Source organism: Hemicordylus capensis, chromosome 3, assembly GCF_027244095.1.
Source record: "Hemicordylus capensis ecotype Gifberg chromosome 3, rHemCap1.1.pri, whole genome shotgun sequence".
Classification (NCBI taxonomy): domain Eukaryota; kingdom Metazoa; phylum Chordata; class Lepidosauria; order Squamata; family Cordylidae; genus Hemicordylus; species Hemicordylus capensis.
Window position 1 is genome coordinate 291,137,239 of NC_069659.1, and position 21,951 is coordinate 291,159,189.

Below are 21,951 nucleotides of genomic sequence, written 5' to 3' on the forward strand. Positions count from 1 at the left end.
TAACCTGTATTGAGGACCCAGACTTGTAAATACCTGCTAACAAACAAGATAGCAGTTTAGTTTGTTGAACTTTTTTGTACATTTTATTTTTATTTATCTTTAAACTGCCTCTTATTAAAATAACCTTGAGGCAGTAATGTCCTTACATGACCTCAAGATGGTCTTTCTGAACGGTCTTTCTGAATGGTTCTGTTCTGTCCAGATGGTATAGGAGAGACCTCCTGACGTCCAAGGAGTGCATGCATTTCTCCAGAGGAGTCAAAGAGTTCAGGAAGAAAGTTAGTAACACAATGCTACAAGTTGTGGTGACAGCCAACAGCCTGGATGGCTTTAAGAGGGATTTAAATAAATTCATGGAGGTCAGGTCTATCAGTGGCTACTAGTCTGAAGGCTGTAGCTCACCTCCAGCCTCTAAATACCAGATGCAGGGGAGTAACATCAGGACAGAGGGCATGTCCTCAGCTCTTGCCTGTGGGCTTCCCAGAGGCATCTGGTGGGCCATTATGAAAAACAGGATGCTGGACTAGATGGGTCTTGGACCTGATCCAGCATGGTTGTTCTTATGTCCTGGTTCAGATGGAAATCCAATACTATTTTTGGCTGGAAGGATGGATCTGTCCTTAGAATAACCCTGTCTGGATGGAATCTGGTATGAGGGAAGTCAACCTGAAGAGTTGTCAGTTTGCTGACTTTCCTTGCCGATGCAATGGCAACCAAGAAAGCGGTCTTTAGAGACAGCGATTTCAGAGAGGAGGTGGTGAGAAGTTTGAACGGTGCCTAAATATGTGTAGATAAGACTAGGAATAGACGATTAGGGATGTGTCAAAACACAATTCGGCTGTCCATATTGCCAGCATCTCCCTTTAAATTTGAGAGTTTACACACCCCTTTTAGAGCAGAGGAGAGCAGGTCATACCTACTATTCCTCTCACCGCCATTGCCACCATCCCAGAGCTCCACTCCAGCTATGCCTGTGCGCCAGCGGGGCATCTTTCAGTTGCCCCTGTGTGGTGCCAGCACGCACATGGGCTCTGCATCATGGACTCTGGTTTGAATGGCTCTTGGACTGGTGGAAACAAGTTATTTATTCCTTTAAAGAATCTCTTAAGAGTCTGGATGGGAGAACACAATACATCCGTCCCAGCCCGGATGCCTTGCAGAAAGTGCTGCCATGTGAAGTTTGATAGAAGGATTTGAAAGTCCTGATTGTTTTAGACCTGTCAGGTATAAGAGGATTTGATGGATGAACACATTATAAGGGTCAGAGCCCTTGGAGGTAGCATGTTGTGTGACCCTCTTCCACATTTGCATATATAATTTTCCCCGGTTGACTCTTTAATTTCATTCAAGAGGAGGAATGAGCCTCCAGGTCTTTGGGTTCAATACCTGTAGGTTGGGATGGAAGATGTGGCCTGACCCTTGTGACAGAAGACCCTGAGACAGACACAGAAGGATGGAAAACCATGGCTGTCTGGGCCACCATGTGGTGAGAATACATTGAGTGCCTTCCTGCAACATTTTGCTCATGATCTTGGAGAGAGAGGAAAAGGAGGAAACAGGTAGTATCGGTGTTTCATCCAGGGCTTCTGGAAGGCATCTCCCATGGAGTCCTTCCCTATGCCTGCCCTGGCACAATAAAGTTTGCACTTCCTGTTTTCCGAAGTTGCAAACAGGTCCATTAGTGGGGTTCCCCCTTTGGAAGACATTCCAAAGGACTTCCAGATTCACTTCCCACTCATGTTGCACAGGCCCTTGGTCTCTTGAAAGGAATTCAGCCACAGGTGTAGGTGTGAGCCCATGCTCCTTTACAGGGCCTTTCTCCAGATCACCTTGCATAGGGATCCAAGTTGCATAGATTTCCATAGTCTGTACACATCAAAATCATATGGCAAAGTAGGTGATGGCAAGTAATAAAGGTCTCTTTAATGTCTGAGACCTCTTATGTAGCCTTGAGAACTCCAGTAGCTCATTGGTCGTGTCATGGATACACAGTGTGGAAAAGAGTGGTGATATCTCTCTCTCTAGGGGCAAGAGGGAAAGCATCGAGGGGTCACCTTCACGGGTGACACCGATGGAGTCTTTGGAACTGGTACAGATTCTGAATCCTCATCCCCATCCAGTCCATGCAGGGGAAAACCTTTGAAGGTAGAGCAGGACAGAGTACTAGCAATGGAGCCCATTAAAGACTCCAGGTTTCTGGAAGTTGTCTTCTCTTGAGCTATCAGCGAAACCTCTCTTGATGAAAGCTGCTCCCCCTTTACTAGAAGCTGAATATACAGACTGAGCTGGAGAAAAGCCCAGAGAAAAGTCATTTATGATAGGTGACATGGCTTGTGGTGCACTCGTAAGGAGTGTCCTGCTTCCTTGATGTTGGTGTCATTGATATTGGTACTGTGGTCACAATAAAACTTGGGCCAACAGATGCCAACGTCCAAGTCAATCATTGTGTCAGAAGAGATGTGGGTGTTATCAGTGTTAGCACTGGTGTAGAACTTGCTATCAATGTTGGTGTTGACACTGGCGGTGCGCCTGATGTCAAGGGTTGAATGCTTCTGTGTTCTCCTTACATGGTTGAAGGTGAGGGAGTATATGGAGATAGCTCCGGTGTCGACGTCTGTTTTGACATGGTCAATGTTGATGACGAGGTTGATGGTTTAGATGTCGATGTCAACAGGCAGCGATGTTTGGAACTCAATGAGCCCGGTAAGTCCAACCACTGATGCTTGAGTTGCTATGGTGTTGACGTTGACCATCCTTATCCACCATTTCCAGTTTTTAAAAGGTCAAGTCTCCTTGTTCTCTGTTAGGAGCTTGAGATACAGGGGCATTGGTATCCCCCAAAGTCACCCCTCGATCCTGAGGATCGACTGTCAGTCGACATCAATGGGAGCGGTGATTTCAGCATCGGGGTTGGAGAGCAATTTTGTAGAGTGCTGCTTGAAGATCGAGTTTTCTGCTTTTTTGAGTTTGTTTTGAAAAAGCTAAACAAATCTTGCAGGACTGTGTCACTCTCCTAGACAGGTCAAGCTCTCATCATGCCTGTCAGAGGAAGGCAGAGTACACCTATAAGAAGCACACTTCTAAAAAAAAGTTTTTTAATATCCGTTAGACCAACAAAAAGGGGCAAGTCGAAGGAGAAATCAGAAAGTAGACTGTGGCCGAAACCAGGAAATAACCGATAAGAACAAAGTAGAAACGAAATCCAGAGAATAAACCGTAAAACTGTCCGTAGTCAAAATAAAAGAATCAAGAGAAATATTTTTCTATCACAGGAACCGTGATGAAATTGAGTGAATCCTTCACAATGCAAGCCGTTGAGAAGGAACTGAGGAGAAAAGTGCTCTCCCGCCAAAAATAATGGTCACACTATGCGCACGATTTGTCAAAGTCGAAAAGCACCTCAAGGAGCTTAGAATTCTTCCATGGTGGTTACTGCACAGGCGCAGAACCCATTTTGTGAATGAACATGGATCACCTCAAAGATCACCAAGATAACATTTTGCTGCAGCAACTGAAGAACCACCAAGTGAAAAGTTGCGGGCCACGCTCATTTGGCGCTGAGCCCTAAAAGGTTCTGAATACTGCTAGGCACAGGCACTGTGTGTGTGACTGTAGTAGTAGTTCAGTGGCATTGTGAGGGAAGGCTAACAAAGATGCAAGTGAACTAACAATTTGTGCTTTAGAATTCCACCTATCACGATTAATAATGGTGTGTGACTGTACAAATTAGATTCTATTATAGATGGCTGAACATTTTACTGTCCATTTTCTCATGACCACTTTGAAGATTATAATTGGTAAAATAAACTTACAAAATTTTAAAAATACTTCATTAAAAACAGACTATCTAGATATTTTATTTGAAGGAGAAAACTAAATTCATTTTGGATCTGAAACATTCTCAATAAACAAGTAAAATTATCACAATACTCATGTACAGCACATCATAAAAGATAAATTGCACAGTGGAGCAGCGTGATTGTTCAACTCACCATGGCTTTGCACCAGAGACAGCGCCAGTCTTGCAAGCGCAGGACACTGCCACATGTTTTGTCGCACACTGTACATTTGGCACTCACAGGAAGATTTCCTTCAAGCCACTGGTGTGGCATTGAAATCTGCAAACCAAGCAAAGAACCTTAGTAAATATGAATACAGTAGATGTGATTAGCAAAAATTGTTAACCCTTTTTAACAAATGTACCCCTTCTGTTGCACACCCTCAGCTCAGGTACCCGAGAGTCAGACAGACAGACAGACAGACAGATACACTCTCTCTCTTATTTAAATGTTACAGTTATGAGACTGGCTGCTCCAGTCATTGGCTTACATCTAGCCAGATAATTTATGTAAGTAGCACCAGTCCCAATGTAGACTCTCAGGTAATGATTCCACTGCTTCCCTTCCTACAGTGCTCACACATGTAGTCCCCCATTCAAATGCAGACTAGGACCCTGCTTAGCAAAGGGGACAATTCATGCTTGCTACCACAAGACCAGTATTCCTTCCTTGTTGCCTGTTGCTTTCCTGGCACACTGCCTCTACCTGCACTCACAACCAGTGAGTGGTGAGAGAAGGGGGAAATGGGGTGGAGCTGGCCTGGCTGACCCAGCCCCTTGACATGGGCATTTGCATCAGGAGATGTGGCCAGCATAAGGGGCGTGGCTGGTAGTGGCACCAGCACTTAAGCCGAAACTGAGCATAGTTAATGGAACCTCTAGTTGTAGAGGCAGTTGTAGAGCGGAACGCCACTGAGAAGGATTGCTGATTTCATGCTCTTCTTGCAAACCTCCTAGGAATATCTGGCCTGCCAATATTGGATACAGGATGCTGGAGTAGAAGGACCGCTGACATCAGGGTTTTTATGATGTTCTTAATTTATCTGGGCCTGTAATCTCCTGACACCCTGGATATCTTCAAAAATTAGTGTTATTCTAAACCTCTGGTAAAGAAAACAATTTTAGTTACAATTTGCATATTTTTGTAATAAAATCTACAATTTTACACTGGAGTTCCTTAAGAACTCTTGAGAGCATGTAATCCAAACCCAGTCAACTATTAATATTTAGTTTGACTTAATTCTTCAGATGCCCTTCCTGAAATAAATAGTTTGGGTACCTATCCACCATCTTCTGCAATGAAGAAGGATATTTGAAGACTATTTAATTATGTTAATGTTTTAATGGTTTTTATATTGTGAACTGCCCAGGGACTATTTGTATAGGGCGGTATATAAATGTCCTAACGAATGAACGAACTAACTAATAAAAGAACTTATTTAGCTTTTCTGTAATCTCCCATCCTATCCTTCAGTAATCCTTTTATGTCTTTGTTGTTTAATTGTCCATCTGGATGGTTTCCTGCTTGTGATGTTCTTAAAGGACTTTCCTAATCTGTACCAAGCATTTTATCTCTACAGATCTCTTCAGCATTCTTGGAGGTTAATTAAAACCACCAAATTAATAATCTCTAAGCATTCAAAACAAATTTCACACTCCTGATTCTCCTTTCAACTAAACCCCATCCGCCCCTCCCCCCACAACTCACATTTCCTGTTTTGCCATTAAATATGACCATGCTGGACTTTCTGGGCAACCTTCCACTCATTTATATGCTGAACATGATAGCACTGTGGTCTCTGCTCTCGAGTGATTGAATATACTTTGCACCAGATCCCGAACATGACTTAGGTGTAAGCCAAGTGTTACCTCACCTCTAGTCAGCACCAAGATTAAGTATTCTAAGTTACAATCATTTGTCGTATCTATAAATCTTGTCTCTTTGTCTTAAGCTGAATCTATGTTTACACATTCAGTGTGAAGATAGTTTAAGCCACCCATTATTACATTTTCCTTTTTGGGTGCCTCCCTAATTCTTTTCTCTAGTTCAGTGCAGGGGCGTAACAATAGGGGGGCAGGGGGGGCACGTGCCCCAGGTGCCACTTGGCAGGGGGTGCCAAAAAGTGCCCCCACTAATCCCCTGCCTTTGGCAAAAAAGAATATTTTGTGATTTTTTTTCTCATTACGGAGATCTCCGGCGGGCGGGAGCTCCCATTGGCTGCCGGAGAACACATGCCGACCATGCTGGTTGTCTCAGTTCCTCCCTCCCTGCTTGCTGCACGCACGAGGAGGAGCGGAGTAGCTTGGTTTAGTTGAGAGAGCAGCTGCTGCTGGGGACGTTCTCTGACTCTGCCTGCCTGCCGTTTGCCCACCACACTGCCCTCTGGCTGCATTTTATTCTTCTGTTCTGCTTCTGCATTAACAAAGTAAGTTTCATTGCTCAAATCTCTCTCTCCCCTGTGTGTGTTGTGCGTGAGAGAATGTCCCTACTCCCTTGCATAACGTCCTCCTTTTAGCTCTTCTGTGCTTTGCATAGCAGGCTCCCCCCCACCAAACCGAGGGTAGTTGCCTGCAAGTGGAGCCAGTGGCGCTCTCCTGGCTTGCATTGTGTGAGTTCCTGGCTTGCATTGTGTGAGTTCCTGGCTTGCATTGTGTTTCTGGCTTGCATTGTGTGAGTCCCGGTGGGATTGCAAAAGGAAACTCACGCAATGCAAGCCAGGAGAGCGACTTGTGGCTCCACTTGCATTGCGTGAGTTTCCTTTTGCAATCCCACCTTTGCAAAAGAAAACTCATGCAATGCAAGTGGAGCCACAAGTCGCTCTCCTGGCTTGCATGCATGAGTTTCCTTTTGCAGAGGTGGGATTGCAAAAGGAAACTAGTAGTACTAGTACACAAGATCTTTGCATCTCTGCTAATAATTACAACTTCTGGATCATCCCTTAGCATGGGGTGGGGTGGGGTGGCAAATTTAATTTGGAACTCATTAATATAATTTTTGAATAATGTTCAGTCTGTCTGGATTAATACTAGGTTTATTCTTTATAGCAGATTTTTATTAGCAACATACAGTCTACAACATTTTCAGCCTTGTTCATTTGTGCCTTGTGCATATTGTAGATATTCTGTCTCCAAAACATAAGTACAGCATCTATATTTTTGAAGGGGGGGAAATCCCATTTAATACAGTGTGAACAAATTCGTCCAAAAAGTAGCAATGGGAAGTTTTTCTTTCTGCCCCTGTAGCTTTAATAAGATAGAGTGCACAAATATCACTTGATTAACAGCTGCGATATTAATTTCCCTTTTTGGTTGCTTGACTCACAGTGAGAATCATGTCAAGGCAGTGGAGAACCAATTAAATTGATTTTAATCTTTGTTAGGGAAGATAACATGCCTTTTTCTCTCCTTGTTTAAATAATTAAAGTTTCAGTAGGTATTATTTCTGGCTTTAAAGAAATTGGTATCTTAATGTAATGGAATCCTTCTAATTACATACTTAATAGTTTTTAAAAAGTTAATCACGGTTTTTCATTCAATGTGTATTTTGTTTTACATAAAAAACTTATATTTTCCTTTGAGAGAGTTTTAAAAATAAGAGGAAATTGGGAAGGCTTTTTTAAAACAAAGAAAAATCTCACCCCTACTTATTCATGATCTTTTTGATTTGCCTGTGTTTTTATTTCAAGCAAGTCAGATGTATGTTGGGGGGTATTTATTTATGTGTATTTATTTCAAGCAAGTCAGATGTAATTGCAAATAACATGCAGAAGATCCCAGGTTCAATCCCTACCTCCAGGTAGGGCTGGGAGAAACTCCTGCCTGAAACCTTGGAGAGCTGCTGCCAGTCAGTGTGGGCAATAGTGAGCTAGGTGGACCAATATCTGACACTGTAGACAGCTTCCTACGTAATCAAACCATAACTTGCCCTTACATTCAATCCAATTGGATGCATTCACATTCACAGCTTCATCCAATAAACTGCTGAGTAAGCCCTCCAAACTAGAATCACACAGTGTGGTTTGCAATTCTGGTATATGAAGGGCCCAAACCTCAGTTCTGCTGTTCAGGTGCATAGGCAAATTGTGATTTAATTGAACCAGGAGGTTATTTATTAAGACTGTGTATGAGAGGGAAGCATAAAGAGGAGGAGATCATGGCTCAAATAATGGTGGCTGAATGTGGCCATTGAGTTTCCCAGGAATACAACCAACGTAAAGTGTGCTACAAATAGACATTATTATAGAATTAATAAACATAGAATATCTATGATAGACTAGAATATATGTCTATTATAATTTAAGTCTCTATTATAATATAAGCATAAATCTTGAATAGACTAGAATATCTATGATGGAAAAGACTAGAATACCTGTCTTGTCTTTTCCATTTTGGGACACAAAACCTATTACTATGTTTAAAAGCATTTATTTTCTGGCCATGAGGACTGCAAACTTAGGCTGTTGGTATGCAAGACATTTATTTAAAATATATATTTCTAAAGAGCCTTGTAGCCTCATGTTTCCTTTTTCCTGTCCCAGTATACTTGCACGGATGCAGCCCACAACCCACATTTGACTATGGCTGTGACACATTTCCATATTTCCGGGGGCGGCCGGGTGGGGGGAGCGCGGCGGGGGGGGCGCAATTTCAGTGCTTGCCCCGGGCACCGTTTTCCCTAGTTACGCCTCTGGTTCAGTGCCACCTCAAAGTTCTGACTGGAGCTGGGGGCAGCATGATTCCAGGATTTTTATATGTTTTGGGGCCTGGTATTTCCTCCCATAGTGATTATGTGAAGAAGGCTGCTCCTCAAGGCTTCTAGTTCTTTGGGCTCAATGCCTTCTTTGAAATATAGAGCTACATAACTGGTGATTATGTGCTTCCCTGAGCAAATGTTCCTTCCTAAATTCTCCAGCGCATCTTCACAGAAGAAAAGGCATATGCAAAAGAAACTATTACAGTTCCTGTTATTCTTCCCCACATCATAAGTGGTTGGGAACATACTCCATCCTCATCCTCGATGATATCCTTTCCAATAGATGCTAGCGTTGTCCATTTGCAGTTATTAGTTGCCCGGACAGCACACCGCTTGTGAGCTTTAAATTTGCACACTAGAAAAAGAGGGAAAAATCAGTATTCTTTAGCACAATAGACACAAACTCAGTAGATATAATGTGAACTCAGCTGGAAGACTCATTTAGCCTAAATGAAATCCATATGTTTAAAATCACTGTTTCACTCAGGTTTTAACATCACTAGGGACAGTCAAAACACATCTCAGTCAGTATTCCCTGTAACATGGATTCCCAGATGTTGTTGACTACAATTCCCATAATCACCAGTCAAAGGCCATTCATTGCAGCTGGGATGATGGGAGTTGTAGTCAACAACATCTGGAAATCCCTGTTACAGGAAACAATGATCTCAGCATAAGCTAATGATTCTCAAATTGCTGTTATGATCTTCAGGAACATATGTTCCAAAATTAATGCTTATCTGAACCAGACACATTGGTTCATCACTGCAAGTAGTGATGGTGGTGAATTATATGCAAGAAAAATCAAACTCCCTTGAAATCCTTTCTCTGTATGACAGTTCCTATATCTAAAATACTCCAAAATATCATTCTGGGTATTAGATTAAATGTCTCTTCCTCCTCTTCTCTATCTCCCACTCCCTGTTTACAGCCCTCTAAGGACCTGTGCATTTATATAATCCCCAACACTCACAAGTTACCAGGAATTCTGAAGCAAAATAAATGTAAAATCAGACTCTTCCAAGTTTCTGTACCCCAGTATTTTAAAGTAAAATTTCTCAATTCATATTATAAACAAGATTTTTTGGAACCTGGACTGTTTCATCTGCCAGATGGTAAGGTCTGATACAGGACATTCCAAGTTAATATTTATGCCCATCTCAAAAGGCTGTCAACTAAAGACTAATGGTGTTTGGTATGACTGGTGCCTTCTTGCAAGCCTAACAACTGTAAGTCCCAATCAGAAAATGATAAAAGATATTTTTACCTTCACAGGAGAGTCCATGGGACGTGACCCCAGATAATGCCTCCCGACACACATTGCAGTATGTTGGTCGAGCATGTGAACAGGCGTACCAGTTATGCATCCCTGAGAAATGGTCCATACTGTACTGGGTAGACTGAAAAATGAATTCACAACAAAAAAAACTAATAAATTCCTACGAGACATTAACATAAACATAAAGGAGAAAAGTTATTCTTATGAGGCAGGATTTATACCTGTGTACTCTGTAGCACATACTAACTGAAGAAGAATAAGAAGAATGAAAATGCTGGGTTGTAGAACAAATGGCAGGGGAAGGGACAGAAACGGGCAACAAACTGAAAACTGCAGCATGGGGTCAAATGGTAGGCTCCAGCCTACACAGTACAGAGACAATGAGAGGAATGTAGTCTTGAGGTTGTAAGAAATGCAAATGAAATGCTCAATAGGCATTTTTGTATAGGGCTCTAGGGTACAATCCGCTTGAATTTGGTAAGATTAGTAAATAGCAAGTTTGCCAGCTGTAAGCAAGAGGGATGGCAAAACTGAAAGGGCTTCTCACTAAGAGCAAAGTTTTCATTTAATCAGAGTTTTAAGGGATAAAAAGACCAACCCCTGATTCAAAACAGGACTACTCATAATTTCACCTATAACCATCCTTAGCACTAGGCAGCATTCAGACTGAGTCCCATTGAAATTCCCATTGAGTCCCATTGAAATCCTTGCTAAAATATATAACTTATCCCTGAAATCGGGCTCTATACTAGAGGACTGGAGAGTAGCAAATGTAACACCAATTTTCAAAAAGGGATCCGGGGCAATCTGGGAAATTACAGGCCGGTTAGCCTAACGTCCATTCCAGGCAAATTGATGGAAAGCATCCTCAAAGATAAAATTGTAAAGCACACAGAATAACAGGACCTGCTGAGAGTGAACCAGCATGGGTTCCGCAAAGGTAAATCTTGCCTCTCCAACCTTTTGGAATTCTTTAAGAGTGTCAACAAATGTGTGGATCAAGGTGATCCACTTGACATAGTATACCTGGACTTCCAAAAAGCTCTAAGTTCCTCATCAAAGACTCCTGAGGAAACTTAGCGGTCATGGGATAAGGGGACAAGTACATGTGTGGATTGCTAAATGGTTGAAAGACAGGAAACAGAGGATAGGTATAAATGGAGAGTTTTCACAGTGGAGGGAAACAAGAAGTGGAGTCCCCCAGGGATCTGTACTGGGCCTGGTGCTTTTTAATTTATTCATAAATGATCTAGAAGCAGGGGTAAGAAGCGACGTGGCCAAATTTGCAGATACCACCAAACATTTTTGGGTAGTAAAATCCAAAATGGATTGTGAGGAGCTCCGAAGGGATCTCTCCAAACTGGGGGAGTGGGCGACAAAGTGGCAAACACGGTTCAATGTTGGCAAGGGTAAAGTGATGCACATTGGGACGAAAAACCCCAACTTCAAGTATGCGCTGATGGGATCTGAGCTGTCGGTGACTGACCAGGAGAGGAATCTTGGGGTCGTGGTGGACAGCTCGTTGAAAGTGTCGACTCAATGTACGGCAGCTGTGAAAAAGGCCAATTCCATGCTAGGGTTCATTAGGAAGGGGATTGAAAATAAAACGGCTAATATTATAATGCCCTTATACAAAACTATGGTGCAACCACACTTGTAGTATTGCATACAATTCTGGTCACCACATCTCAAAAAGGACATTGTAGAACTGGAAAAGGTGAAGAAGAGGGCAACCAAGATGATCAGGGGCCTAGAGCACCTTTCTTATGAGGCAAGACTACAACACCTGGGGCTTTTTAGTTTAGAAAAAAGACAACTGCAAGGAGACATGATAGAGGTCTATAAAATCATGCATGGTGTGGAGAAAGTGGATAGAGAGAAATTCTTCTCCCTCTCCCATAACACTAGAACCAGGGGTCATCCCATGAAACTGATTGCCGGGAAATCTAGGACCAACAAACAGAAGTACTTTTTCACACACCACATAATCCACTTGTGCAATTTTCTGCCACAAGATGTGGTGACAGCGAACAACCTGGATGGCTTTAAGAGGGGTTTGGATAACTTCATGGAGGAGAGGTCTATCAACGCCTACTAGTCGGAGGGCTGTGGGCCACCTCTAGCCTCAAAGGCAGGATGCCTCTGAGTACCAGTTGCAGGGGAGTAACAGTAGGAGAGAGGGCATGCCCTCAGCTTCTGCCTGTGGCTTCTGGTGGCATCTGGTGGGCCACTCTATGAATCAGGATGCTGGACTAGATGGGCCTTGGGCTTGATCTAGCCGGGCTGTTCTTATGAAATAAATGAGATTTTTGTTTTATTGATTTCAATGGTGCTGCGTCATGATGCCCACTGTCTTCAGCTGTGTGTTGATTCTTTGCATTGAAATAACAGATTCTGTGAGAATTGGGTGCATGACCTGCTTGAGTTAGCAGCACATGGAAAATGGCACATGAAAATTTTTACTCATAAAAGTAAATAAATCGGATAAATAGTCAGAAATCTGGGACAACTTCCTTGAAGTATTCTTAGAATAAAAACCCCTCTGATCTTCCCACATCTACTGGTGCATGAGTCTCCCTTCTCCTCTTCTCTCCCTCCCATTCTGCTCTCCTTCTCCCTCGCTCTCTTTCCCTCTATCTCTCCTTTCTTTTCTCATCTCCTCCCAACCGGCGCTGACTCAGGAAGGGAGGTTGGGCGCAGGGGCAAGGTGGGGGGGACAGGGACTAGGAAATATGTTTGTAAAATACAAAATTTCAAAAAACATTAATTTTTTTATAAAAAAGAAATAAGATTCTCAGAGCTACAGAAAAGCAGCAACTGATTAACAAAAACCATCTAAACATTTCCCGCAGTTATCTGCAACTGTTACCAATAGTTTCTAACAGGCAGCAGTATAAAACATATGCTACAACTACACTGTCATAAGAAAAAGTATTAACTTACTTCACTCAGACCCCAGTGACAGTGGGAAACAGAGTCTAAAGGCCCTAGCTCAGGAAAGACAATAAAAGTAGTATGCACTATATTTCTGTTTTGGTGAATTAGCCAACTGAGATGAGTCCATGAACTAACAGACATTACAATCTCCTACCCATTAGAGGCGATTTTCAAAATAAAATTAGTACTTCTGAAACTAACTCCTTACTGTGACTATACTATTCACAGCTCTTCTACTTTGTTTGTAGTCTTGCAAAATCAAGCATAAATACTTCATTTAGTCTCCTTCCCTCTTTTGAATGACTCATGATGACAAGGTTAGAAGGCTTTTGCTCTACAGAACAAATCACTTTCAATTTGGACCTTTTAGGCACATTTTTATGCCTGCTGACTTCACAGAACACTGATTGAATCACAGTTACTGAAATAAGCAACATATATAAATTGCAGGCAGGACATGTATTGAGTGGTGGTGGTGTTGCGGGGTGGGTGGGGGGATGGGGATTGGCAGAATTTTTTAACCTTACCTCAAAATGTTCACGATTCTGTACAGTTTTCAGTGCTGCAATCCAGTCTTCCATTTCTTTTCTGTTATCAGCACACAAGATAAGCTTCCGACATGGAGTAATAATCTGTAAAGTAAGAGAACTATGTAGAAGTCTCAGATATTAGAAGAGGAAAACAGCGGAGAGTATTCTAACATCCTAGACATGTCTGCCTTGTTGTGATAAGTTTCTACAGCATCAAAGTACTTCATAAGATGCTTAGTTCTGGCAATAGCATTCTCATGTGAAAGGAAGGAGAACTTAGGACCTTTCCAAGAGACAAAAATAAAAACCTGTTTTTCTCCCTTATTGCTACACAAGCCAGTCAAACACCTGAGGTACAATCTCTCCTCTACACAATCTCTCCTCTACACAAACTGTAGACTTCTTTTCACGGGGTGTGGGGCGGGGGGATATACATCCTGCTGTTCTGAAGAAGGGGAATCCACATCCTCCTAAAACTCTGTGTGTGCAGAGTTGTTCATGCCAATATTGCTCTGTATGAACTACTGTATATCAGACATACACAGAGACCACAACTCTCTGTGACTAGAGAGAGGATGGGAGCAGCACAAGCTGTGTACTAGTGCCATGTGGTTTATTGAGATTAGATGCACAAGATGCATTCAGGTCCTCCATTTACTCCATGCAGAAGCACTTTTAAATATTAGGAGAAAGTTCCTCATGTATATTACAGTGCTCAATTGGATCTCTCTGAATTGGCTCGGTGTATATATTGATGGAGATGCAAGTGCACATCTCTATTTAGAGCCACTAGCTATGCTAGACTGGGGCCATTATCTGTGTGTATTACACCTTATTGAAGCAGAAGAGTTACAAATCTTCCTTGTTGCTTTGAAAGCAGTATCCCACATGTTATTGACAGGGGTTGACATCCTAACTAAAGAAGGGTACATATAAGGAGGGATTACAGTCTTCTACACACATGCTGCTGTGCAAGCAGCAGAAACCTCTAGGTTCTGTACATGCTCTGGAAGTTATCTGGAAGAGAGGAAATAAATCACCAACCCTCGCAACATGTTTCCTCTCTTCCAGGTTGCTTCCAGAGCATGGACAGAGCTGGAAAGTTCTGCCTACTTATGCAACAGTACACACATACTTGGTCTGGGGTAGCTGCGCATGGGTCCCAATCACAGCCCCACAGTTCCTCTGTATGCACATACTATCTCATTTAGGATATCAGCCAATTATGTCCAAATCACACAACTCTAAGTCATTCTATGGAACAACCTACAGTCGCAATGTTGATTATAACCTTGTGCCACTCTCTCATGTATTCTCCAGTAATATTTAGGATCCATTATTACATTTCCTGCTTTTTAGCTTCTGTGAATGTGGCTGATGATACCTGAAGCATTTTTTTATGCCATAACACCATCAGGTAAAGTAGCATCTTCTTTGATTTGTTCAAAATTTACATGTCAATAATGCTACCTAGTAACGTTTTGTTTTCATATAACGAGACAGAATTAAAAATTATGGCTGTATACTGGAGCAGTCGATGCTGATGAATTTGCAGGGCCACCCCCCTGGTGCCACGTGGAGGTGGCACAGTCATCTCCATGCAATTCCTCACATTTCCAGCACTGGAATTGGGCAGGTGGGATGGGCTCTTCTACAGGAACAGGAGCCAGGGGCACAGATGGGAAGGAGTGCAGGCATACTGGAAAGAGATGGGTGGGCATCTGGAAACTAGTTCCTCCCAGCACTCCTGTGGGCCCCTATTAAAGAATTTGTTCAGTCAAAATGTTGAGTAAATGCCAAAAACCAAAATACCCCAAGACATTCATGAAATAAATCTTGTGTATTTCTTCTGGTCTTTTTTCTCCAGGTTTTATAGTTGGCAGTTTCATATCTTGTCCAGACATTTATTTCAATATGTTAAAAATTTAAATAAGGTTCTTTCTTTCTAATATGGGGATGTCAAATGCTGAATAGCAACATTGTATAGTCTAAGTGTGGAAAACTCAAATCTCAAGTTTCAAGCTGTAATGAAAAGCTGAAGGCCTAGCTAGATTTACAGTTCTGAGCTGACAACTTTTACAATACACTCCACAAACTGATCTGTGACACAAGTTGTCCACTATGATGTAAGCAAGCATGGCTGCCTTCAGAATCTGTTAAAAAGATGACACCTTTCACTCAGTTCACCTGCACCAACATTCACAGTCATTCTCTGTTGCTGCCCAACAAGTATTCCCAGCCATCCTGGAGATATTTGAAAGGGTTTGTAATTAATTTGAACTGAGAAGAACTTACTTTCAACTAAAACATATTTAAACTTGCAAACAACAAGAAAAAACACCATCATGATTTTCTGTAAATCAAGCTATAAGTAATGTTGTACCACCATGAAATTAAGAGAGCAATCTCATTCACACGGCTACTAATATAATACCTTTAATTAGAATAATCTAATATGTACAATAGGATAATTTCCAAGTTGCAAAGAACCATTGTAAAAAAAAGTCTTTAAAAGGAACAAAAATAGTTTTTTTGATTGAGGATAGGATATTAAGTCCTTGCTTTATTCTCAAGATGGCAATGGAAGAGGTTCTTGAGGACCCAGTTAGAAACAGGCCTGCTCAACTTAGGCTCCCCAGTTGTTTTCTGACTATAACTCCCATAATTCCCAGCCATAGTGGCCAATAGCAAGGGATTATGGGAGTTGTAGGCCAACATTTGTGGAAGGGCCGAAGTTGAGCAACCCTGGATTAGAACCTTGTAATATACTTGAGTCACAATTTATACAAAGACATACTTATAGAGCTAATCAGATTTCACAAGTTCCTTGTCGGGTAAAGAAAATAAGAAAAATGTAGTTGTCCCTATACTAGTTATATGGAAGATAAATTTTGGAAAGTACATTTCGCTAGAAAGTAGCGAAAGTCTCGGTGGTGTTCAATACCATCGACCATGGTATCCTTCTGGATCACCTGGGGGAATTGGGGATAGGAGGCACTGCTTTGCAGTGGTTCCGCTCCTATCTCTCAGGCAGATTCCAGATGGTGGAGTTTGGTGACAGTTCCTCTTTAAAATGGGAGCTATTATATGGAGTCCCTCAGGGCTCCATTTTGTCACCAATGCTTTTTAATATTTACATGAAACTGCTGGGTGAGGTCATAAGGAGATTTGGTGCAAGGTGTTGTTATATGCTGATGACACTCAAATCTATTTCTCCTTATCATCATCTTCTTCTTCATCATCATCAGGAAATGGCATTCACTCCCTAAATGCCTGCCTACAGGCAGTAATGGGCTGGATGAGGGATAACAAATTGAAGCTGAATCCATGCAAGACGGAGGTGCTCATTGTGGGGGTTGGAATTTAAGGGATGAGTTAGAGATTCCTGTGCTGGATGGAAGCACTCCCCCAGAAGGAGCAGGTACGCAGCTTGGGAGTGCTCTTGGATCCAGATCTCACCATGATATCTCAGGTGGAGGCTATGGCCAGGAGCGCTTTCTATCAGCTTCGGCTGATTTGACAGCCGCGTCCATTCCTTGAAATATACAATATCAAAACAGTGGTGCATCAGCTGGTATCCTCCAGGCTTGACTACTGCAATGTGCTCTATGTGGGGCTGCCTTTGTATGTAGTTCAGAAACTTCAGTTAGTTCAAAATGTGGCAGCCCCATATTATACCTGTCTTAAAACAGCTGCACTGGCTGCCGATATGTTTCTGGGTGAAATACAAAGTGCTGGTTATTACCTTTAAAGCTCTGAACGGTTTGGGTCACCTGAGAGAGTGCCTTCTTCTGTATGATCCCCATTGCTTGTTGAGGTCATCTGGAGAGGTCCATCTCTGGTTGCCACCGGTATGTCTGGTGGCAACTCGGAACAGGGCCTTTTCTGTAGCTGCTCCTGGTCTATGGAATGCACTCCCGGCAGATATCCACAGTTTCGGCTCGCTGTCGGCCTTTAAGAGAGCCCTAAAAACCTATTTATTTGGCCTGGCCTTCCAAGGCTTATAAAGTGCTGTTTTTTTAAAAAAATGTATTTTAATTGGTTTTAAATAGTTGTAATCATTTTGAATTGTTTTAATATTGTTTTTAGCATTGTTTTAATTGTGGGGTTTATGTATTTTAAAAGTTGTTGTACACCGCCCAGAGCATCTGGATGGGGCAGTTTATAAACGTAATAAATAAATAATAAATAATAAATAAATCAACAGAAGTCAGATAAATCAAGAAAGAGAGCCAAGCGACATACTAAAGACTGACTTGCACATATACATATGGTCACAAAATTAAATATATAGAAGAAACTATGGGAAATGTTTACAGATAGGTTGTGATTAGTTCTAAAGGCAGTCAATGAACAAATAAAATTTTCAAACACAAGCACCCCTACTTTACAGCCCACTGAGTAGTTAGTAGGTACGGCCTACTATGGGACTGAGGTATGTGTGCATAGGATTGCAGCCTAAGTCCCCCTTTACAACGGATAGCATCCAGATACAGGAAATATACAAACACCTGCAAAATACAGATACAACCTCAAATTGGACCTAATAATCACAAAAAACCCTTATCTAATTAAATAAATCCAGTTTAATCCTAAAGACATAGGAACAGCCCTGCTGGATCAGGCCCAAGGCCCATCTAGTCCAGCATCCTGTTTTGCACAGTGACCCACCAGATGCTGCTGGAAGCCACAGGCCATAGTTTTGTATAATCTTATAATATGTACCATAATAATCCACATACAAGCAAATAAATCCTAATAAAACCCATAATCAGTAGGAAAATCCCAAGTATAACTAACTGGTCTTGGGAACAATAGATTTCAAGCTGAATAGAGAGCTCAAGTTCATTCAACCTTAAAAATTAGCTTAGTTCAATTAAAAGTTATCAAATTTGTTTTGACCTGTTGTCATCAGCAACTCTAACAGAATATACAAACTTCACCCATCAGCTTTAATACATATGCACAAAAGGTCATTCACATCTTCATCCACAGAAAATGTAGTTCTTCAAAAAAAGCCTTTAATAGAACAGGAACCCTAGGTTAAAGCCTTAGAAATCTTCTAGATATATTGGAACTCAAATCCAAACTTTCAAGTTTACTAGCGTATGTTCTCAGCAAAAAGATGAAGATATAAATGTCTCTTAAATAATATGTATTGAAAACAATGAACTGGTTTGTATATTCTATTACAAGCACATCCAGCGTTTTTTATTGGCTTGGCTTGACAATGATGGCTTTTAAGACTGGTTGTGCTTAGAATTTTCCATCTGATATGATCAGTTTTATTAGGATGAAATTGTATAATAAAGGATTATTATAGTAAAAAGATTTAATTAGCTTGAACTTGTTTTAAAATGATTATACAATTATAACTTAAAGAAAACCATCTTTCTCATACTCCTTCACAGACACACCATGACAGAACAGATATCTCAGGAACTGGGTCTTTCTGTACAAACCTTCCTGAGACCTTTGGTTCTCTACAGAGGTCCTTTTTCATGCTTCTCCACCATTCCTGGGGTGCAGTGGGTGTCCACAAGGCTTAGAACTTTCTTAGCTGTAGTACCCAAGGTCCCAAGCTATGGAATTGCCTTCCTAGAAAGGTATGCCTGGCTTCTTCACTGCCAGTCTTCAGAAGGACAGTGAAAACTATGTTTAGGTGAGAGTTTAGATCTTTTAAAATGGCCTAACTGAAATCTGTTTTTATTCTGCAGTGTGTGCAAATGGGCTGTCAGTTTATATTAGTGAACTGTCACATTTGTAGGTCATCTTGAGTGCACTTCTGGGCAGAAAGAAGAAAGAGTGCACTTCTGGGCATGCCGAAATTAATAAAAGTAAACAATATAAACAGAGACTTCATCCCATTCATATACACACACACAAGCCAAACAGAGCATGAGAGAGAGGAAGAATGATACCCACATCCAGGGGCACAGGAGACATTGATATACTCTGCCCTCGCTGCCCCCACACCCATGAATACTAGAGAATGGAAGGACTCTGTCAGGCGCACCATGCTCCTCCTTTGCCACTGTGCAGCAGCCAAGCCACCAAGGCAATCTGCTTCTCCACCTTGACTAGGTAAAGGTAAAGTGTGCCGTCAAGTCAATTTCGACTCCTGGCACCCACAGAGCCCTGTGGTTTTTCTTTGGTAGAATACAGGAGGGGTTTAGCATTGCCTCCTCCCGCGCAGTATGAGATGATGCCTTTCAGCATCTTCCTATATTGCTGCTGCCTGATAGAGTACCAGTGGGGATTCTAACCGGCAACCTTCTGCTTGTTAGTAAAGCATTTCCCCGCTGCGCCACTCAAGGTGACTTCCACCATGACAACAAAGAGCTAATCCTCCACTGGCTGCCTATTCTACTGTTGTCACTTTCCAGCACTCCAACCACAGGCACTGCAGTCCAAGCCAGCCCAGACAAAGATGGAGGAATTAGACCCTACTCTTTATGGTGCAAGTTTACCAACAAGCCAGCCTAACTGCTGCCATTACTACCATCACCACCAGAAGCCCAAGTTAGCCAAGAATTCTGCCTGTCCTCCTCCTCCTTGATCACCCATTTCAAACTGTGCTTGTGTAGGCTGGCACTGGATGCACGCACATACAGAAGCATCCAAGCTTCTCTTTGCCCCAGGCCCTCACAAAGGTAGAAAGCCCCATGACAATGGAACTAGGCATGCCCTGAGAGCTGTATTTAAGGCAGGGAGTCTTCTGAGGCAGGAAGGGTCAGTGGCCCATCACAACACAATCTGTGGTTGAAGAGTGGAGTACCTGACCCTGCCTTAGGTAAAGTCCTGTCTCTCAGAATTTATTGCGGCTGGTGATGATGGGAGTTGTAGTTCAAAAACAACTAGAGAGTCAAGGTTATCTACCCCTGACTCTAGATGATGCAAGGTCTGCACGACAATGTGACTGGCACTTTCTAGACACTATCAATCTGCTTCAAAGGTGGATCAATCTATATGTGTGTTTCCTGATTTTCACACTTCGTCAGCAGGCTATTATTTCTTAGTACTAAGGTGTTGCATACTGTTCTTGGCAGGACAAAGAGGCACCATTTAAAGTGGTGACTGACTCCTTTATATTTAGAAGGAGGAGAACAACTGTCCCTATGCAACCCAGCACAGTATGCCTCCAGTGGCTATTGCTGGTGGGGGGTTTTCAAACTGTGACCCGCTTTGGGACAGGAAATCATCTTCTCATTTTTTGCTTTAAGAACTTCTTTATCATTGTTAAAAAGCAAATATATAAATAATAATAACAGCAGCAGCATAATTTAAGAGTCAGATAGCTGGAGAGCAACCAGCAAAAATGAGAAATAGCTAAGAGCAAACTGGATGTTCACTAATAAGCAGCAGCAAGCATGCACACTGGACTGTCAGCCCATTAATACATTTTTTTAAAAAAATTCCAAAATATTAAATGAAGCCCTATCTTCCAGTCTCTCTCTATTTATTAATATTCTAGCAATCCCCCTTTCCTTCACCCATTTCCCCTATGGGACAGAAGTTTCATGTTAATTACTTCATGTTATTTGTAACAAAAGGAATTCTTACCCACTGCTGTCTCCAGTTCTTTCCCATCATTTCCCAGCTGACCTCAAAGCTCTCAGAAATGAAGCAATGGCTTTGGCCCGCCCAACACAGAATGAAATAAATGTCCTTTAATCAGAGTTGATGTGGCAGGACCACAAGAGACAGAAAAATAACTTAAGAATACTCTGGTTGGTTTTTAGATTAGCTTAAAATACGCAGACACATGCCAAGAAATAGAAGTGGCCTAAATGAATCTGCTAAATATAGAAATCTTGATGCAGCATACTTCTGAAAGCAGCCAACACTGAAGTGTGATAGGGACTGATAACTATAGCCGTTTCCTCTTTACTCACATCCTGCCTGAACACAGCCCTATGTACCATTTGTCAACCTTGAGTTTCCCAAGAGACTCTTGAGTATTTAAAAACAGCCAGAAATAAAGGAAAGCTGTTTATTTTAATAAAATAAAAAGCAGCCCTGAACAAAACCCCCATCAATCTTAGTGAGATTTAGGAATCCATTGCTATGGCTGAAATCACATGTACATTTTTAAATGCCTAATTTATCATTTGGAGATCTTCTCCCATTTCAACTAAAACTCATCATCACTCTCTGCAAATTATGCACCTAGATTTTAATGTCATAATGTACACCTCAGGGTACATTATCATAATGTGCAGGGGAGGATATCCCCTACCTGTTCACCTTGGATACTTGGCCCATAATGCTTGCAAGGAGACTTTATTGTGACACCATAATATTATATACATGTATAATACTGCCTTTCCTCATCACCGACTCCTGCTCATAGCTTTGCAAAACAATTGTCTTGAATACAGTGCAAGTAACTTTGTTAGTTTCATCTTGTATACAAGGCAAGCATTCTTGACAATATATCGTTTAAATGAGTTTGACAAATTGTATTACTAAAGTATTTCAAAGCTGGTGTGCACATATAGCCTTTTAAACAGCAGCAGCTTAAAAGTACTTAAACATTTTTTAAAGTGCTTGGGAACACAGAATCATAGAGTTGGAAGGGACCTTGAAGGTCTTCTAGGTCAATCTGAAGGAG

General features: G+C 41.7%; 1 protein-coding gene across 6 annotated transcripts in view; it reads right to left on the minus strand.

Moving 5' to 3' along the window:
- DGKD (diacylglycerol kinase delta) overlaps positions 1-21,951 on the minus strand; it is a 136,984-nt gene that overhangs the window by 47,860 nt on the left and 67,173 nt on the right. For 5 of the 6 annotated variants that reach the window (XM_053310578.1, XM_053310584.1, XM_053310583.1 and 2 more), the window contains 4 exons: positions 13,335-13,439; positions 9,859-9,991; positions 8,840-8,946; positions 3,993-4,118 (listed from right to left, as the gene is read on the minus strand). In XM_053310578.1, the coding sequence (XP_053166553.1) occupies positions 3,993-4,118; positions 8,840-8,946; positions 9,859-9,991; positions 13,335-13,439 (471 nt within the window). Of the gene's footprint in view, positions 1-3,992; positions 4,119-8,839; positions 8,947-9,858; positions 9,992-13,334; positions 13,440-20,900; positions 20,921-21,951 lie in introns of those variants that run through there. The other variant, XM_053310580.1, reaches the window with a different exon arrangement.